Source organism: Ostrea edulis, chromosome 10 (assembly GCF_947568905.1).
Source record: "Ostrea edulis chromosome 10, xbOstEdul1.1, whole genome shotgun sequence".
In the NCBI taxonomy this organism is placed as follows: domain Eukaryota; kingdom Metazoa; phylum Mollusca; class Bivalvia; order Ostreida; family Ostreidae; genus Ostrea; species Ostrea edulis.
The window spans coordinates 38,033,716-38,056,177 of NC_079173.1; the positions used below are offsets into that span (position 1 = coordinate 38,033,716).

Genomic DNA, 22,462 nt, shown 5'->3' on the forward strand with positions numbered 1-22,462 from the left:
TTAAACAGCACACATAAAATATACACATGTATGCTTTCAGTTAAGAAAATGTAATTGAGTTAGAACTTAGCATTTCCTCATGAACTTTTCCAAATATATTATATTTACAGTCAGATGCAAAAAGAACTGATTATTTAATGAAATAAAGAAGGGGGTGAGTTAACATGTGAACTACAGTGGATTGGGTGCTCGTCCACAGCTTACAATTGTCCGTCTGGTGTATTCAGTACCATAGCAACAAATGGATTCCTATTTTTCTGATGTATCACTATTAAATGAAACAATACATCACACTCGTGTGACATTTTCCAGTAAAAATGCCAGACTCAACCACTGGGACAATTTATAAACTGTCACAGCCAGATAAAAATGATGTGGATAATTTATCCAAATGTTTTAAATTGTGATTTTATCAAGTATTAAGGGAAGAGTAAAATTCAAATAGAAAGAAAAGAGAAAATTATGGGGAACTCATCACTAGTTACTTTAGGATTTAAAAAAACGGTATCATGAGAACAGACTGTGTGTATGAATTTCTGTGATAGTAAATGTTGTTAGGTTGACATTTACCTGAACGTTCGGGCCCCACACCTGAATGAACACAACATATTGTATGGTGTCAAAGGAACAACCAAAATTCCTTTTTTTGTCACATGTTTACACACATTGTAAAAAAGGAGGGGCGTACTCCATGTATCATTATTAAATGTTTGTCGTGTTGTAACGAGTAACACTTTTCCTGCACTTCATGTGAAATCACTAACTTGTCATTTAATGATCCCTTTACAGAATGCAATATCAAAAGTGTGATAACTTTTATTATATCTTGGCATCTGTACTCAAAAGTTGAGATATCTTCAGTAAAAGCTTTCTCTCTCTCTCTCTCTCTCTCTCTCTCTCTCTCTCTCATGCAAGATAACTCTTTTTGTCAAAATTATTACTATAGCATTTAGGAAGGCAGGGAGATACTGACCTCGGGGTCAGTGATTCTCCACACTTACAATACATTGACCTGAAATCTCTTTTGTGGCATCATCATGTGAATAAAATGAGGTATCTGAGAAGAGTAAAGCCTTCTCATTCAGCTCATGAATAAAATTAGCATTTTTGTATGTCTAATTTTATGCTTCAGGGTACTCTGTAAAAGTCTCTTGTGATTGTTTAGTTAGTCAGGGCATATATATATATTCTTGTTTGTTGGACGGCTGATGGGTAGAAAAGAAAATCTATCGATGACAAAATGGATATATATTAACTCTAGTAGCGTTTTGACAGAAGAATGAACCTGACACTTATATGCAAATCCGTTTGTGTGTAAAAGTTTCATTTTACATAATGATGATTATTCAGCAATCTTCATAATAGTAGGGCCAGAAGTAAGGGAGGGGGGCGGGGGGTGTTTGAAGAAAGTTCCACTTTGCAGATGCATCATGGATGGAGCGGTTTTGGACATGTTCCGTTAGGTCTTAGTGATTTTGAGCTTTTTAACTTCTATTGACATGTAAATGGTGTATTCAAAGTGTGTGTGAGTTATGTGTCCTGTTAGGTGTGAGCACATGATGAAAGAGGTGGTTTTATACACAACACTTCACCTGATCCCTGGTATGTTTAAAGTACCAAAATGACTTAGAACATGAACTACAGAAGTAGTTCATTTTCATGGACTCCATCACTTTTCTCAGACTGAACAACGCAAAATTATTTTAATCACAAATTATAAAGAAACTATTTATATTATAGTACATGTATAAATTATATTTAATTGTTGATATTGTTAATCTTTATTCGATGATAGATATTTAATTAATTATGAACATTTTGTGTGTGAAAACTTCTCAAAACGGGATGGAAAATTGAAAACTATGTTAGTGCAAGGTTTGCTGCACGTAAATGTATTTGGAAAGTAGGCACAATTAGATGATGTCACTGTAACAATAGAATTGCTATGATAAACTATTATATATATATTTAGAATTTTTTAAAAATCTATTTTAAGCAACAAGAGCAGGACCCCACTAACTTGTATATTGCCAACCTCCCGATTTATTTTGCTGAGACCAATCTAGAGAATATGTTCAAGGACTATGGCACAGTGATTTCCACAAGAATTTTACGAAAGCCTGACGGAATCAGCCGAGGAGTCGGATTTAGCAGGATGGAATCCAAGGAAAAATGTGAGAGGATCATCGACCAGTTCAATGGAAAAATTTTACCAGGTATGATAAAAAAGAAACAGAATGCAGTCAGTGAATAAATGTTTTGTTTTAAATGTTAGAGCCTGTCATTAGCCCAATTTCATTTGAGATTATGCTCTATGTGATAAATTTCTATCAAAATTTTATATGAAGGGCCTTGAAATTTGATTGTTGTTGCATATTGAAAATTAATGATGCTGTTCAAAATATCATTTGTCCTAATTTATAGCTGCCAGGTGATAATTGGTGGCAGTAATAGGCCTTCGTTATATCAATACTGTAGCTTGCAGTGAACTTTGCATCTATACACAAATTATTTGAAGTTTACATTAAGGAAAATTGGCATGAAGAAATAAATTTTGGCCTTTCAATGCTGATTTGTATTGGATGCAATTCAAAGACTAAGAGTTTACACTACCTGATAAAAAATGTGTTTAATTGAAATTTGATAGTCCTAAATGCAAGAGTGTTTAAGTAGTTGATTAAATATAGTTCATTCTGTAAGACCTTGTTGGGTAGAATTTGCAGAGAAAATGTCATTAAAAAGGAGAAATCTTTTGTTGTACTCTGTTTGCTCAGGAACAGAGAGTCAATATTGGCATGCAGGCTGTATTAAATTAGAGATCGGCTGACACAAGTTTCGATATGTCAGCTTCTTTGTTAGAATAGTTTGTCACTGTAGTACGCAATAATTATGAGAACAGAGCAATAATTATAAAACGGAACGACGGATTATTCGTTCTCTTTGTAACTCTTCTCAATCCATTGCATGTCTTTACAAAAAAACTAAAGTGTTATGGCTGTGTAATTTCAAAAAGGTAATTTTAAAATTCCTACAGATTGTGAAAAGGAAAAAAAATCGGTTAATTTGATTTTGATAATAAGGAAACCCCCAGAAAACAATGTCACTCGCTGTCATTTAACATATAATGTCAGTGATCTCTTATGGAAGCTTATATCAGGTCAACTTTTATGATATGCAGGGTCGTGGTGTCCTTTTACTGAGTCACTGAGATTCCGAGATTCTATGCACTGCTCTGCTGGGGTTTGACATGTATATGCAACATGTGACCTTATCAATACTATTGATAGCCTCTTTTCTAGATAGATATGTGTCATATGAACAAGAAAGTAAACAGAAGTCCTGAAAGTACTGTTTACATGAAATATGGCTTTACTTTGGCAACCTTGCCTCTAATGCTAGTGTAATTCTGCAATTCATCACAATCTTAATAAAAAGGAAAAAATGGAGGTTTATGCGGACACAGGGTTTCCTTTGAATCCATTTTCTGTATAAGGCTGGTTCTGGTCAATAGGCAGGGAAATGGTTAACAGTAATGGCTACAAGATTTAACCCCAAAAGACACCAGACTAGACTGGTCCCCTATCTGATACAGAAGATAGGTAGGCAGTTATCCCCAAAAGACACCAGACTAGACTGGTCCCCTTTTTGATACAGTAGATAGGTAGGCAGTTATCCAGAAACACAAAGATGAAAGTACAACTCCAACTGGCAACAAAAAGGACTGCACTTTGAAAATGTTGGAATTTTTTAAGTCAGCACATACTTACATTGCCATTCAAGTTTACTGTTTGTGCTATGACCTTTATGAAGCCAGGAAACTAACCCTTGTTCTATTTCTTTGCATCTGCTTAGGGTTACCAAATGTACAATAGGCTAATTGACTTGTCAATTAAAGATTGTGCAGGGGGCAAAAGGATTACTCAAAACAAAGGATGAAGGCCCTCCATAAACATTTGGAAATTATTTTTGAGATACTGTAGAATCACTTGGTTTTATGAGACTGAAGTTCCGTCATTTGAAGTGAATATCATACATATTCATGTTATAGTGGCAGGGTTGTAATTCTTTACCCTAGTTCAGTATGCACACAAATCAGATGTCCCACCCAATAACGGTATAGTTATGAAGATTAAAGATATGTGATGATTTTCTTTTGTTAGGTTGCACTGAGCCCCTGCTGGTGAAGTTTGCTGATGGAGGAAACAAGAAAAAGACTGCCATACCGCAGATTAGAAACGAGGTAAACAAATAACTATGGCAACGGTTGCCATGGGTGAAAGTTTTTTTTTGTTTTTTTTGCCAGATTTATGGAACACTGAGCTAAATAAAGACTAATGATTTAATTAATTGAATTTATTTAACCTCTGTAAAACCCAATAATAATTAATATTACTCCATTTTAGCAAAAGGAAAAGAGAGATATATTATGTCGATATGTGGAATCTGTTTCAAGCATAGTCTGTATTAGCTCACAATTTTATAGTTCTCTCGTAGTTTTAAATTAAACTTATTATCATTCATATTTTTATTTATAAGGTATATATCATCCGTATATATTTCTGATTTTGTATCTGGAAAGGTCTAGATTTCCTTTTGAATTATTCAAGTATATTCAACATGATGTAAAAAAGAAAAAGGAAAGTTGATTGGTCAATAGAACTACATTTTTGATAGTAAACTTAAAATCAGCATAGCATGATCATTTCTATATTAAACATCATTGGATTGCAATGCACACAAAACTGTGGAATTAGCTGCACAATTATAGTAAATGTCCCTTGCGTATGGGACGCAGATGCAGAGCATTGTCCTCCATTGTTTAAGTTAAAGCCCAGGATCCATACTGTTTGCATGGGCATAAAGTATTAGCATTTTTGGCATGAACATGAAAGTCTTGTCATGATTAAATAATATGATGCAAGTATAATTATGATATTTATTTATGCATGCAATGACCCAGATTAGTATTAGCAAAAGATAAACTGGAATTCCTTTAAGAAATCAATCCAGTATCCGAGAAAACTAAACTGGTTCTCTCCCGGGAGGGAGAGAAAACTAATTAAAGTTTTGGTGACTTAACACTGACCTCTCTTTTTCGGATTTTTCTTTAGTTGGCCCAGAGTTTGGTTGGTCTTGACAAAAGCGGATCCCTCCAAGCCTATTTCCAGCAAATGGGAGATGTAATGAAAATTTTCAATTTGCTCTCTTTTGCTCCCTATCATTTTTGTACCACTATTTTGCTCCCCTGCTCTATACATTTTTTGTAAATTCAACTCATATTTGGCATGCTTTAGATCATTTATTGAATTTCGTTTTGTTAAAAGGAGTAAATTTCCTCTTTAATTCTTCAGGGATTTACATCTTTATATACTATATGTTTATCAAGAAATTAGGGGGAGTTATACATGTGATTTATTTTGATCTGCATGCATGCATTTCTTGGTGATTTGGTTTTTCAGCATTAAATGTCTAAATTAACCGCTGTACTTTCATCCTGTTTTAATTGAATTTCTGTTAAACTAATTTTTGTTCTAACAAACTAGTGCATTAACATATGTTATCTTAACTGAGCTCATTTCCAATGGTAATAATTTAGACATTAAAGTATTATTAACATGATGAAGAGCACATGTTGTTTTTTCACAGCCAATTGATTATATATTAATATATGCAACTTATATTATGATATAGTGTAATAATGCATGGTAAAAATGCAGACAATTGATTTTAGATAATATGTACATAATTCTGAATAATATAATGTATAACGAATATTTTCTTGAGTGGATTTGTTTCTCTTTTCAGCCAAGTCTGGCTTTAGCAGCCTATGCTGACCAAGCTTTGGCTACTAATGGGTAAGTTCATAGAGAGGTGTGTCTGTAGAGCAAAGGAGGGTCTAAAGTTCATAGAGAGGTGTGTCTGTAGAACAGGAGAGTCTAAAGTTTAAGAAAAGGACCTTCATAGCCTGTGTAATTGCTTATTCAATAAATCCCAAAGGGATCAGATCTGTAATTTCTTAATGAATAAATCCCAAAGGGGTCAGATCTGTAATGGCTTGATGAATAAATTCCAAAGGTGTCAGATCTGTAATTTCTTGATGAATGAATCCCAAAGCAGTCAGATCTGTAATTTCCTAAGGATTGAATCCCAAATGGACCAAACCTGAGACTAAGTAATAAGATTAAGTTATAATGGGGGTATGGTGAGACTATGTTATAATGGGGGTATGGTGAGACTATGTTATAATGGGGGTATGGAGAGACCATGTGTAACTTTCTTATCTTTCTTATGCAGAGGAACATCTAGATCAAAGCATAACTTTAGTAGACACTTAATGCATACAGACTGTCTTCATATATGTCTCTTTAGACACATAGAATCACCCCCCTCCTTAAATTCCACTCCCCCAACTTCTCTGGCTGCCCTCCCTCCACACACACACACACACACACACACACACGATTAACAATTAACGAAGCTGTGTGCGCTCCCTCCACACACACGATTAACGAAGCTGTGTGCCCTCCCTCCACACACACCATTAACGAAGCTGTGTGCCTGCTCATAGAAGATATGCCCTTTCTTTGTTTCATGAATCATTGTATTCAAATATTTTTTTTCCTAAACACCAAACACATTAAGTGTTTGGAATATAGCCATCAACATCAGTCACACTGTTACCAAGGATATATTTGTTTGTGTCAGTTTTTTGCCATTTACATAAGTAAATTTGTTAAACAATTAAATACAGAGAGACCATTTATTTCAGCTAAGTGTCAGGGTTGGGTCACGTGACTGTTTGTCTCCTGTTGACTTTGATTAATTACTGTAATATAGTTGACATATTTTATGGTCTGCCATCTGTTGCATAGTTTGAAATATTACTGATTTAGGATAGATTTTCTAATGCTCAATCAATAGCGCCTCTGACTTTTGATGTCTCCATTTTTACCAGTACTATTTTTTAATGATTGTGTCAGGATATTATTATTATCATTTTTTGTTGTTGTTGCATAGTCTATAATGCCCAAAGTTTGGTTTATTTGTTTTTGGTTTTTTTTTCTTTGTTTTTCAAATTTCGGAACCGGTACTATTAGGCGAGAAGATGAGCATTATATTTCATTCTTTACCTTTAGAAACATATTTCACCCCCTAAAAACATTGTAAGTCTTTAATCATGCTGACAAGTGTCAGACAAAAATATTATCAGGGTTTTTGCTCCGGCCTACTGACTCCTCACTCCTGAATCAGAAGAACATTTTGATTTGTCAATAATTCATAATGAATACCTTTAACGTATCAGTAATGAAACGAGAATTTACTTTTGGAGAACATACTTCTTACCCTTTTACCAATCACTGTAGAATTGTGTAAGTTGTGCAGTATAATCATGAATACGGGGGATTGCTTCTGTAAAACTACAGTAACACTAATAGACACAGGAAAACCTGAGGAGTCACCGCTTCTGTTTAGCATTACAGTATTTAAAATAAATGTTGTAAACAAAAGTTTCTTAATAACAATAATGCTAAGTAGACATACACTTTATTGACAATTGTTCTTGTCAAGTATTTATCGAATAATTGAAATGTCAAGCAGGGTATCTATATCGCTTCTTGCATTTTATCTATTACCATATAACCTGCAAATACATGTTTGTACACGCAAGTTTTCATTGAGTTCATTCAACAAGGAATGGATTAAAACGTCGAATGATGATTTTAAATTTATTGCTACATAAATACCAGTTTGATATGACAGTATTTTACCGGTTGAAACCACTCCTTCGTACGGTATTGATACTGAGTACCAGTGACCAACCCTACTGCCATATTATTACACTTTTACTCTCAACATTTTTGTGAACTAGCTTTCATGCAAGATTTAACTATTAATCAAATCAAGTTGTCTCCATACATTTTGCACAATATTTCTTCATCCAAATCCACTGGTCTCTCGCTAGATTCCTAAAAACACAGAGTGGTAAAGGACATTGTGTTTGTTTTGTTTCTTTATCATTAACTGATGATATAGAAGTTAAATTTTAAGTTTTGTAGGTACACATAATGGTTTTGATATCGAAGTCCTTTGATATCGGTGTATAATTGTGACTGTATGTGTGCTGGAATAAACCACACTGCATCATAAAACAGAAGCTCTCCTATATTTCTGCAGCTTAATTATCCTCAGGAGAGAATCCTAAACTAATGCTATCTGAACAAATGACATTCCTCCTTCTCTATGGCATTTCAGAAATGATTTCAGCCTCCTGTAGTCAGACTTCTTGGAGTAAATGATTTGGGGGATTTTTGCAGGAGTTGTTAAGTCAGGCAATATGGTAGACAGCATTTTCACAAAATAACTGTAGTGTATTGCCCTTGGGGTTGGTTTATTCCAGTGTTTTCCTGTATACCTCATTTATCTATACTTGTAATACAAAGAGATATACACAGCATAGAAACATTTCACATTTAATATGGAAATAATATACAATGTATAGATATTCTATGTAATATGGAGATATCTTATGTTATATGGAAATATCCTATGTTATATAGTCAAAGAGATATCCTGTATGATATAGAGATAGCCTATGTGATACAGAGATATCCTATGTGGAGATATCCCGTGTGATATGGAGATATCCTATGTGGAGATATCCCGTGTGATATGGAGATGTGGAGATATCCCGTGTGATACGGAGATATCCTATGTGGAGATATCCCGTGTGATACGGAGATATCCTATGTGGAGATATCCCGTGTGATACGGAGATATCCTATGTGGAGATATCCTGTGTGATATGGAGATATCCTTTGTGGAGATATCCCATGTGGAGATATCCCGTGTGATACGGAGATATCCTATGTGGAGATATCCCGTGTGATACGGAGATATCCTATGTGGAGATATCCCGTGTGATACGGAGATATCCTATGTGGAGATATCCCGTGTGATACGGAGATATCCTATGTGGAGATATCCCGTGTGATACGGAGATATCCTATGTGGAGATATCCTATGTGATATGGTATGATATAGAGATAGCCTCTGTAAGGCCAATTCAACTTAATTAGTAGATTATTATCCAGGGTCAGCAAAAAGTATGGGTCGGGTGGGAGGATTCTATTTTTTTAATTTTTATTTTCTGAGAAAAATATTAAAGACAAACAAGGTTTGTTTCTCCAACAGATCCGCATCTTTTAATGGCAGATGGATATCAATCTATGCTATTTTCATACACTAATTCCAGGTTAAGCTTTAATTTAAGGATATAACAGAAATATACCTAACTTCTTCAAGATTCACATCTGTAAGAATGTGAGAAGTTAAGAAAGCCATATAAATCTATTTTCTTCATGTGACTTTTCAAGTTCCTATACCGGAAATGTAAACAAGAAGTGTAAATAATGGAGTCGGGACATGAAAATATTCCGGAAATCGCAAGTTTCGCAAAATAAAAAAAATTTGGGGTGGGCCAATTTTTGAGGGGCGGGCGGGGATTATAATCTATCAATTAAGTTGAATTGGCCTAATATGGAGATATAATTCTATGTAATAAAGAGATATGTATGCAAGTGTATGTATATTTATTGTTGATGATGTAAATTATGTGAATGTGTAACTGTTCCTTGCCTGTTATGCATTGTATGAAAGCAAAAATGTACAAGAAACTTTTTAAAAAAAACTTTATGTCCATCTGTCCATCCATCTATATACTTTAACATTTTCAACTTCTCCAGAACCGCTGGGCCAATTTCGATCAAACTTGGCACAAATCATCCTTGGATAAAGGGGATTCAAGTTAGAGACATGTATGAATGACGGTTTTCTTCTCGTTTCAGTGTTGGAGCTCCTGCCTTAGTGACCCCAGCAGGCCTGACTCTTCCTCGATACACTATGGCCACCACCCCACAGACCTATCAGATGGCCCAGGCTAACCCTGCTGCTGCTGCCACAGGCTGGGTTCACCCCGGATACATCATGCAGCCTCCCATGGCCCATGTGAGTCCGTATTCCTACTTTCCCGGACAGTCTGGTCTAGTTGACCAGAACTAAGAGATATAACTCGAAACACAAACATTGCCAATTCCATGTGCAAAACATTTAGACAACAAGGGGAAAATAAAGCATGGCTATATTTTTGCCCTGTCATTCATTTTCATTAGTAGTTCTTTTTTTCTTTTTTTTATTGTTTAGCTGTAAAGTTGCATTTTTTCTTTAGACTACACATAAGGAGTGATTTATCATATTTTCGTTGTCATTTTTAGACTTGATATGATGTTTTTGCTTGATTTCTTTATTGTTTTACACAATGAAATCTATTTTACTGTAGAAATGGTAGAGTCATGTGGGCAGTTGATTACATGTGACGACTGTTACGTCATGTTTGTATTTTCACATGAGATTTTTTTTATGATCAATTGTACATTTGATTTAGATAGCAAGAACATTATATATTGAGAAGGATTGCATGGTTGCAAGACAACTTCCAAACCTTTCAAATGTGCCAACAATTTGTAAAATAATTGTACAAAATGCACATATAGCAAAATTTAGATATCAGTTATCATGGTTACGTCATTAGAATTATGTAGACTGCATGATGGTGCACTCGAGGAAGACTGATCACAGCAGTATGACACATGAGGCTCCAGTGCATGACAAAGAAAGAAAACGCAAATCCAAATGTGAAATCCTACTGTTACCCGACAAACTCGAAACCGTGACAAATTTGAGATTCATGGTGACTGTGATGTTCACACAAAAGTAAATTTCAGCCTACCTGCTGATCCAAGTTACTTCTGAAATGGTTCATTATGTGTTATGGGTACTTACTGGCAGGTCACTACTGATAACATTTTCTGTAGCTTTAATTGGGTAGAGTGAGGGTGGGTGGGGTTTGGTACTCAATTGGACAGCGACCCAGTTAATGAGTTTATTTTTTTTCTTGCAGGTGCTATCTACCTCCCCTGTCTTGCCCCAGAGCACCTCACCCACCCCCAACTCTTTACTTACCCCCATTTCCACCGCGTATCCCACCATTCTCTCTGATGGATCGGTAGGCCTATGGCAACAGCAATGAAATTCTAACACTTTTTGAAGTTACTTGACATTGTGTAGCAAACATGGTTGGATGGACTGCAGTCATATGATTCTTATACTTACATAACATTCAAAGCAATGAATGAACAATAGTTTGAAAGTGTTGTCATGGTTACATGAAGGCACATGACTTGTTTGTGTAAGATGGTTAGATTGTAAGACTCATAGGACCCAACTAATCTATATATATAATTTCAAAATTACCTTTACAAAGTATGTCAATTTAATAGATCTATGTTATTTGACCTTCATTTTCTTCTATAATACTCAAAATTCAATCTACTTACATATTATGTACATCATGACTGTATAAAGACTTATATAGGCCCCACTCACTATGTTGTGAATGGCATTATGTTGTCATGACTGTTGTTATGGTAACCATGTTTTCGTCTTGACAACCAGCAATTTTCTGATATTTTTTTTTTTTTTTTTTTTTATATACACATTTTCTATATAATTTGTATTGTTTTATGCCTGCATTTAATGTTCAATTTTTGTCAGAATGCGTAGCTGCTAGTATTTGAGACAGAAGTGGTACATTTTGCATTTTCAATTGGTCTTCTCTGTTCCGGGCTTTGGTACCATCAACGCTCCTTTCCCAAAGCACAAACAAACAAAACAGAACAAAGCCAAAACTTGTATGCCATTAACAGGAACATTTGGGCAGATCCTGAATTTAGGTTAAGGAAGACTTTTGAAAACCTGGTCAAGAGACCAGAGACAGAATGCTTTGTCAGGAGTTGACTAAATACCACATTAGAAGATGTAGAAGGATTTATTTGATAGACGAGGTAGACAATTGAAAGTATTCTATGCAAGTATGTAAATATGTACATAGACATAATCATTTTCATCCATCTTTCTTTTTAATCTGTAACTCTTTAAAACAGGTGCTCTTATGTTAAAGGACACTTAATAGGCTTCCTGAATTAACAGATTACACAGATAAATCAATTACAGCAACAGATTTTGTGTGGATATGCTTTTACATAGATAATTTAAACCTCGTAAGTTTGTTTTTATTTTTAATATAGTTCCTGGTCCTTTTAATTTGTTTTCAACATAATGAAATATTCTATGCTTGCTTAACATTGAGTCTCTTAGTGACAAGATTTGTTTACCAGTTAGGCATAATTAATATAAATATACTGCAGATTTTTGATATTGTATGTGGGACCATGTAAGCAACCTATATACCGTTTTTTCAATTTCTCAGGGCAGCATCAAAAGTACGCAATCTCCCCCCATATACATCTGTGATGTTTCATGACCATTTCGTGTCTTTGCAGTTTATATATATATTTAAGTAATATAATTAGTAAATTGAATGTAGCCCAATATAAACACAAATTCTAGTAATAAACTGATTAGGATATTAATCACTGCATATTTATAAACGTATTGTGATTGTCTTTTAAATTTTCATAATGTATAAATGGGGAAAAAGTATTGGAACAAAATACACATTGGAATTTTTGTTTCATTCATGAAAAAAATCCAAAAAAAAAAGCTGAATCTTAACTTTAGTAGTTCATTTATGCCTAATTATAGCACAGGATATGATATAGCTTTAAATTGTTTTACATGTCTTGTAGGCAACTTTTATATTCCAAGAACTTTTTAATATATGATAGATATATCAGTGCCTATTATTGCCAACTCGTGGTTTTTTTTTGTTTTTTTTTATTTTGTATTTTTTTTTTCTATTTTGTACACTTTTTAAAAGAAAATTTGTTAAAAATGTGTAGATCGAGTTGAATATAAATATTAATGCAGATTATAAAGTGCTACTACCTCCAAGACAAGTTTTGTTGACAAATAATTTCACTATATGTGTTACCACCCATTTTATCTGTGAAAGTCGCCATGTACATACAAGTGTATAGAGCCCTATTGAACTTACATGCATAATATTGATGAAACTGACAATTTATATCCACCTTAAATCAGGGGAACTTTTTTTTTTCCTTTTTCCTCTTATATTTACAATATTCTACTCTCTCGTTTTGATGGTACTTGTAGGGTCCTGAATTACAAAATCGAGTGCATTATTCATAGAAGTTTCTTTTTCTTTCTTTTTTTTTATGTTAAATTTTTCTATTAATTATATTCTGTATTTTATACTCAGAATCCATTAAATGGACTTGCCAGTAAGAGAGAAAAATATATTCAAATATCATTAATTATTTTAATATATATATAGATGTATAATATTGTTACATCACTTAACATGGAGAATCATAACTTATGCAAATGGAATTACAGTCAAGAGCATTTAAACTTGGTGCTATATATTACTGTAAACAGACAAGGGAGAGACTGAGGATATGATAGGAGTATTCTCCCTTGAAACAGGCAATCAAGATAGGGAAAAATATGTGAATATAATCTTTCTATAGAACACATCTAATCTTGCATCAATTTCACACTCAAAAGTCAAGTTGTTCTGAAACTTCTGCCAATGACCATGAATAGTAAAAGCCATCTGAATGAAGGAAAATGTAATGTACAGAACTGTGAGGGTGTAAATTTTCTTTTCTAGTACATGTACTGAAACGTTCATTTCACAAAAATTCCATTCATCTCACCAACAGCTTCATCATAAGAGGAGAATTCCTCCCGTTTTTATGTGTTTGGTTATAAAGGCAAATTTTGCTTTGTACATAGATGGTAGATGAGTAGTAACTTTTAAAAAAAAAATCAACATTTTTTTTAAATGGGTGATGGTTAAAAAAAAATGTATCTTGTTTCTTGTAAATATGAAAATTACTTTCATCGGGCTAAACAAATTTTCCTAATACCAAAAATTTTTTAACCAGTATATTAGTGAAAATACATTAAAATGTATCCTTATGTTGAGAATGATTGTTTGTATTTCAGAGCCTTTATTTTTAACAGTTAAAAAAGAAGTGATGATATTTCATGATATATTTGACATTTTTGTGTTTTTGTTTTACTCCATGTTACTGTAAATCAGTAACATACAGCTTTCTGGTCTGGTTTTTTTTAATTATTTTTTTTATGCATTAAGCATATATTTTTTTTACTGTGGGTAATGACTGCAAGAAAGGTACTTCATTTTTTGTGACAAATGACGTTATAAGGAACACATCTGGAATCTTGCAATAAAAGTCATTTGTTAACGATATATTTGAGTTCTGTTGTTTAATGATCGGTGATGGACAATGCCAGAGGAGTTCTTAAATGTCTTCAGGAGTGAATATGGACGCAGTGGAAACATTTAACTAAACATGTGGAACGATTTTCTAAACGGACTTTATCATACTCATCGAAAACTACGGGAAAAATTCTGAGAGTATTTGACAGAATTGTCACAAGCATAGTCGGCAGACCTGAATGAGAATCCAGACTCGAGGACAAAAAACCATTGACGGGAGAGGCGGCCGGTAATTGTGTGGTGTTGGTTTTTTTCATGATATCTAGGCTTTTTCCTGTAACACTTTCTTTTTATTTATTTCTCCAATTATTTTTGTGCATGTTGTGAAATATATATGCTTGAAAAGAAAGTTCTTAGTGCTTTTAGTGGATGCATACATATATATATGTGTGTGTGTGTGTATATATATATATATATATATATATATATAAATATATATATACACACACACACACAGATTAAGTAGTATTGAGATTTGAATCCACTAGGACACTGAGTCCTCTCTTTGCATTGCTCCAGTGTTTAATTTCCATATATCAATATTTGTACACTCATTTTTCTGTACTCTGTATGAGATGTAGATTACACACATATATTTATATATATATTTACTCTAAACCTGTGAGTTTCGATGCTTTGGGATAACATCACTGGATGGTGTTTCTGTTTAAGATCATTTCCTATTTCAATTGGCTCTCATGGAGTCTTTTTTTAATGAGTAAAAATTAAGACAGAAGAAGAGAATTGCACATAAAGAAAAACCAAGCTTGATCAGAAGCATGGCTCAGAACATTCATAGATATTTCTAACTTCAGTCAAACCATCCTTTGATGATCTGTAAAGTATTGAAACATAAACCAAAAACCAATATTGTGAACCATACAATGAGTAGCTCCCACTGAACACAGAGCGCTTGTTTTGTTTTGTTTGATAGATGTATGGTTGATCTTAGCCAGAACTGTCTTTTCAGCCAATATTATTATACAAATATATATCTGGATGTCAAATGGAAGAGATCTCCTCACCAAAACTTGCCCTTTAAAAAAGTTAACCATATTGGCCTGAAAATTGAGACAAGTGACGAAATATTCCAATTTTCAAGTTTAGAAAAATGACAGGTTTTTCTTAGCAGGCCTCTTCCAATGTAACTAATGCTTATAACAAGTGCACAGATTGTGTAACCACTGTCAAGCCCTCACAAGATAATAGACTGTGATGTCATCAATTCTCATATACTAAATTTCTTCATATCGGTAATCTAATTCTGATTTAACTGCTTTAAATGTTCTCACACAGCCAAAGGAAGCTGCCTGTTTAAGATTGACAATTGATGACTTTACCTTCCACCATTGTAACCTGGTACACCCCTTCCTTGGTGATCTGTTGACTGATGTTACCATAGTAACCCTGTCACTATGACAACACATAGAGCAGACAGGATTGTTGTGCAGGGCTGGTTAATTTTGTTGGAACTATGTATTTTATCACTACATTTTCTTCTAATAGACAGCAAAAAAATTTCAACTATTAGTTATGTAAAATCTACATAATATCTATATATATATACATGTATTTAGAACCATACTTTTTAGTTGTGATAGTTTCTTAGATTTTATATATCTATTGTAAATTCAAATGTGCAGCTTGACTAATGTGTATTAGATAATATTAATAACCAGTGTGGATTTACCTATATATTCTCTAGAACTGTTACTCGGGACAAAATTACGGTAGTTTTTTTTTTAATCAGTGGAATGACAAACACAGCAGATATATAGATTCTAAACAAAAGACCAGTTTTCTGATTCAACAATTCACCCAAATGCACATGAATATTATATTGATAGCAACTCCTTATATGCAGTTCAGTAGGTACATATATGTATATGAATTTAAAAGATATGAATTTAAATTAATTCATTTTGATGGAATATGCAAGTAGAGGAATTTTTCTATTGTATTGAAACCCTGCCTCACTCCTGGAGAATGCCATTAATGTGTCTGTTTCCCTTTCAGTACCTCGCCACCTCCCCACTGGCCCAGACTGGTTATTCACAGATTCCATACCAGGGAGGCGCCATGATCCAAGGGCTTCAAATCGATGTAAATAGCATCAAATTCTAATTACCATTTATTTTATCATGAATTTACAAGAATACTGTAAAAGGTACATGTAAGGTTATATATGATGGTTTTATTATAAAGTGTTTGTTAGACAACATTGATTAGCAAACGTGGCAAAAATGGTAGGAGTTGTAGAACTTAACTAAATGTAATATGTCATATCATGGAAAAACGGACAGCACTTTACCTTAATACAACCTGTAAAAAGATCGATCTATAGATTAATGCTTGCATTATAGGAATGTTTAATAATCTGTAATAAACACACAATTTAAGATAAAAGGTCCTGGCTTAAAGGGTGTCTTTTTGTAAGCCATTATTGTAGAACTTTACTAAACTGTAGAATCGGCAATCTTGAAGCTGTGACATATTTTCTTTTGCATGACATGAATGAAGTATCCTATCTGTGACAGGATAGATAGATAAACCAAGAGTTCGAAAACGTGTGAATATTTCAAACATCAAAGAGAATTCGAAAATCTTTGCAATACACACATTTTCATGTTGTTTACAAATGCCGTAGCTTTAAGACTTTGAGAAGAGGTAAATGGACAAATATGCACTTTATGATATTTCCTCAAAATTGACTATAAGTTCAACAATGAATAATTTTCACAAAAATTGAAGAACATCAAAATCCTTATCACATGCACATATTCAATACCTATGGAAACACTCTGTAAAATAAGGTCCTTACTTGAAAATTGTGGGAGGAGTCAGATGGACAAATTACATACCCTCTATGTAACATTAATTTTCAAATAAAGAGGCAAAACTCCTGCAAGAGAGGAAATGGATCAAAATTGCAACATGATCTAGAGTGACTCGCAAAGAGTTTTAGCTTGTTATGTAACAGAGAAAGGAAAATAGAAACCGAATACCCTGAACGAACAAACAGACGTATAGACATCTCTGTATTATCTAACAAACAGGTTTTGCATAAAACCATTGCATTGAAATGGGTAACATTTTATCATTTCAATATGATGTGCTGATCAGTTTTAAAAGTACAATATGAATTACATTAAGTCATATTTTGTTTCAGCCTGACCAAGCCAGTGGAGATGAGCAACTGCAAGCTAATTTACAAGCTGCGTATGCAACTCAGTCAAGGTAAGAACTTTTACTGGAAAGTTTCATACAAATTCTGACTTACATGCTGCCTATACAATTCAACTGGGATAAGAATTTGAAGCAGGAAGTTGCAGAAGAAATAAGTTTTACAGTAGATATGACATGATAAACTGCAATTGCTGGTCTACTGGCATATTTTCCATGACGTGTCATTATGCCATAATCACTGGAAAACATTTATATCTTGTATATTAATATCAACAACAACACCCCCCCCCCCCCATTTTTCATCTTCTGACACTAAATATACAGTATCTCTCAAATATAAAATATGGCTAAATTTCTTAAATTTATTTAAATCAATATGATTTAACATTTGTATGTATAAGAAGATATTTAAAAAATCTCTCTTTTATATTCTCATTAGTTTGATTTTATTGATAATCCTAACGGTGACACTTCCCAGGATACAATCAGAGCTGTTGCATTTATTGTCTTAAACACACAACTGCTAGGTGTAGAGTTAACAGTGAAGGGAAATCAGTGGAACATAAATATGATAGTCTTAAACCAATTTATATAGATGTGATAGACATTTTAAAAATTGACTTTGTAGTGCAGAGACCACATGACAAATTTATTAATTATAAATGCTACAGCCATGAATAAGTGCAGTGCATAAATGCTTTAATTAGTAGAATTCTCTTTTTGGGTGAAACAAATTAAGTCTTCAAAATTAACAAACTTTAATGACTATAAATGATTCAGTTTTAGCATATGTATTATATTAAAACTAAAAAAAAGAAATGTTGTTTGTGAGACATTTTTTTAATTCCTTTTCTAATTTCTCCATTTCAGCTTTACGTAAAACACAAACCTGCACGCACCAGACTCCCGCGATTTAGAACACTGTTGAATGGTGCTATATTTTATATCCAAAGTCATCAATGCCCCCTGCTGTATACCTGTTGACAGGATGGAAAAATTTTCATCCCATTGTAACACATTCGTTCTTTTTTCTTCTGTAACAAGGACATAGGGTGAAATTTGTATTGCACAAATTAACACTTTAGTGTCCATTTATAATGTTTTCTCTTTTTTTTTCTAATATGGCAGCATTCCTCTATAAATGTAACCAAAAGAACTCTTATGATTTATCAGATTAATATTAGGTGTTTTTTTATTAACAGTAGTACCGTAAAAAAAGGTGTGTAAAAAAAGTAGTAGTTTTTGATCAGTTGATCGTTTTATTTGATGTTGGAGTATGGCCAGTGTCCGGAATGAACGTCTTGGACAAGGTGATAATGTTATGCAATAAGTAACACGATAAGTGAAGTCTGTTATATGTGTGTTGGCAGTACATTCTGTTTCTTCTACCTCGCCCATTTGTTAATTGTGTAACTGATATATATATATATATATTTCAACAGTTCAAATCAAAATCTAATGTTGATTAGTACAATCGCTAAATGACAATGGCTTTTTTAGTGGTGGATCGATTGTTTTTATGACGTCACTCAGTGCTTGGTGAAATGAGATTATATTTGTTAATGTACCAAACATATTCTTTGTTGATGATTCTTTTGGTTTGGATACAATATTTTTCAATTTTAGAAGAAAAAAAAGTGGAATTTTATTTTATTTTCAACAAGATAACAAATCATAAAATAATGTTTTAACATAATGAGTTTCTTTTACGGGGGTGGGGTTGGGGGGGGGGGGGGGGGGGGGCTTTATAAGAATATAACTCTACAAAATCAGGTCTACTAGTAAAAATTGCTCATGAACTTGTGTGATGTACATGGTATATGTCGTCTATATAAATTAATGCAATACATAATACTTACTAAAGAATCTTCAAAATTCAAATTATATTTTAAAATTTGGAGGTTTACACACACAACATACACTGTACCATCTTTGATAATTGAAAATGTACTGAACTTCAAGGATTTTTAAGTATTCCTCGTGGTAATTATTACACCTTAGCAGGTTACATTGCTTCAGAATTTCCTCTGTCGTTGAATCATAATGAGTCGACAGTCTTTTGTCACATCTTCAGTCTCTTGTTCATTGTAATTAGCGCAAACATGCCATTATTTTCACCTAATGTTGCTTTTAAAATTGTGTCCTATTTGTACATACATTTTTTATGATTTAGTTTTAGCCTTTGAATGTGTTTAGATTTTTGCGGAGTACATTTCAATGCTCTGCAATTATTGTTTGTTTTTATGTTTTTCATCTTTTAATTAAGACATTTGACCTAGTTATAAGTTGAACATCAGTGTCTGAGATCGGAGAAAGTTGAGATGCTGTACGCCTGTGTAATCAAGCATGGATGATATTGTAGAGAAATACACATGATTTAATTCATCTAGACGTGATGTGATGTGGACTATCTGGTAGTGTCGTTTCAGGAGTCCATTATTCAGTCACTATTGGTAGAGTAGTGGAATTATGGAGATGCTCTACTCGTATATTGTTATAAATGTGTAGAGGAGTACAGCTTCACATTTAATAGGTGTATAGCTTCTCTGTCGGGGAAATCGTTCCAAATGACAAATAGGTCGGGGTTTGATCAAATTTAAATTGTCATTAATATGGTGGCCTTCCTTAATTTTTATAGTGATCAAAATGGGAGAATATTTCAAAACTGTGATGGATAATGACCTTTCTGCACTAGTGCTGTAGCTTTGTATATGATTGGTAGCTTTAGTTGATGTAGTTCAATATTTTCATCTTTTGATATGTGCTTTTTCTATGGGAAGCAAATATCTTGTAGTTTTAGGAATTTTGTTCTGAGGCATTTGTTATTGTTAAAATAAATGTGTTGATTTCATTGGGATAGTAATCATGATTTTCATAGAAAGGTTGATTTTTGCATGAAATAAGTTGAAAAAATCATGGAATCATGCATAAATAGGAATGCAATTTCTGTATGACAAAGAGTGAAACGTGGGGTAGAATTGGACAGAAATGAGTACTTTTATTTCTTTGTAAAATATGTGAAATTTGGAGATTTCAGGTTAGAATGGATAGATGGAAGCATCTTGTATTGTTTTTATTATTATAATACTGGAAATAAAAACGATTTTTCAAAAAAAAAAAAGATAAACATCAGTATATATCTCATTACATACTGCAAAAGTTATCCAACAGATGGAATATTGTATGATTTTAAATGAATTCTTGTTTGCTTCGTGGAAACAAATTTCAAGCTTCTAATACTGTAATATGATACGCATCTAATGCATGTAGGCGTACGCCATTTTATCTTTGAGTGTATTGTTCACTGTTTGAAGTATTTCAAATATATTTAATAAGATTTTTAATATTTTCTTAATTATAATGTTCAAAGGGCATTTAAAAGTTTATGTAGATGTTAAATGTATTTAAAACAATTTTAATGAACTGCAGTTGAAATTTTACTTTGATTTTATTGTTATGAAATACTTTTATTGAATGTTGTAAAGCAATATTCTATTTTCAACACATCCAGGTTATTTTAGAGTTTGTACATGAATGCTAGACAGAAATGAAGATTTTCATTTTACTCAGATTGAAAGACTTTTAGTGACAGCTAGTGCAGATGACTAGTGTATTATAGTGAAATTCTAGCATATTGATTAGATTGCTTTATTATTAGAATTTTCACTGAACACCACTCTCAGGGAGATGAATAACTACAACAAAAAATCTGTATAAACCATTTAATCGCATACTGGAGTGTCTGTGCTTTGTGTCTAGTGGTGGTCTACATTCAGAATCTTTTTTTTTATTATTTTTTTTTTTTTTTGGTCCAAAACAGTCTTCCATGTTTGTACAAGACTGTATATGTGCAACAGCCATACAAACTGCTTTTATTAAATCCATATGAATTGTTTCATAGAACAAGAAAACCTGTACATATGATGAACTTGAATTTAGTCTGTCTGTAATGTGTATTTCATGTGGGTAAAAGTAGGATTTTGATGTTTTTAAAGTACTCTTTTTAACTAGCTATGAGAAGGAATGATTGTCTTTCAAGTTTTATTTCTATTTAAGGCTAATTTTTTTTTTATTCAATATATTCATTACATTGTTAATAATCAATTATATGATTAATGATTAGGAAAACCAACAATGTTATGATCATTGATCGGACAGTATGGTTGGGACCAAAATTAAAATTGTTTAAAGATGCAGCTAATTAATTGGCCTTAAGTATTGATAAACTGAAATACACTTGCGGAATTGTGTGTACATCAGGAGTGTAATTCATACCAAATCTCCGTGTTTGAATGTTGAGGAAGTGATCATGTAAAAGGTCGAGGAAGTGAGCATGTAAAATGTCATGCAGATATGGTCATAGAAACACAAATTTAAGTCTTATTTTCATTTTATAGATTTTTTATTTCATTTGAAAACATGCCATGATTCATTTCAAAATAAAATCACTTAGTTGATTGAAAACATTGTTTTATTGTTTGTACAGGAAGAGAAATGTAAATTGTACTAAGTACAAATAGTGTGTATTCATAAGAAGGAAAATTTATCCTGCATTGTAGAGTGGTTGACAAGAGCTGAAAAGAGGAAAATTTTATGTGTCATGAAGATGCCACTTGTTCACATGTAAAACTTATACGTTACCAATTTTGATGCACCAGATACGCATTTCAACAAATAATGTATCTTCAGTGATGCTCAAGCCGAAATAACAATAAAGTTGTAAGAACTAAAAGGATGAAGTTGACAAACTTGTCAAGAAATATAACAAAATCCTGTAGAGGAGATGCGAATGAATACATCTACCGGTACTGGCAGTATATGTAACAATTATCTATGTATGGCGTAACTCATTCCTGTGTAGAAATGGAAAGCACAGTTTGGGGTGACGGTGTAAACAAACTTGAATATACACTATATGAGGATGCTGAGAAAAAATATTTAAAAGAAATTTTCTGCATGTTCCTGTGTACAACTTAAAGACCTTATTGT

General features: G+C 33.0%; 1 protein-coding gene across 11 annotated transcripts in view; it reads left to right on the forward strand.

Moving 5' to 3' along the window:
• LOC125666003 (RNA-binding motif, single-stranded-interacting protein 3-like) overlaps positions 1 to 21,937 on the forward strand; it is a 100,857-nt gene extending 78,920 nt beyond the window's left edge. For 9 of the 11 annotated variants that reach the window (XM_048899066.2, XM_048899067.2, XM_048899072.2 and 6 more), the window contains 8 exons: positions 1,997 to 2,216; positions 4,161 to 4,240; positions 5,112 to 5,180; positions 5,806 to 5,855; positions 9,846 to 10,005; positions 16,304 to 16,390; positions 17,457 to 17,524; positions 18,344 to 21,937. In XM_048899066.2, the coding sequence (XP_048755023.1) occupies positions 1,997 to 2,216; positions 4,161 to 4,240; positions 5,112 to 5,180; positions 5,806 to 5,855; positions 9,846 to 10,005; positions 16,304 to 16,390; positions 17,457 to 17,524; positions 18,344 to 18,353 (744 nt within the window). In that variant the 3' untranslated portion in view covers positions 18,354 to 21,937. Of the gene's footprint in view, positions 1 to 1,996; positions 2,217 to 4,160; positions 4,241 to 5,111; positions 5,181 to 5,805; positions 5,856 to 9,845; positions 14,258 to 16,303; positions 16,391 to 17,456; positions 17,525 to 18,343 lie in introns of those variants that run through there. The other 2 variants (XM_048899068.2, XM_056151242.1) reach the window with 2 other exon arrangements.
• The last annotated feature ends 525 nt before the right edge of the window (positions 21,938 to 22,462 follow it).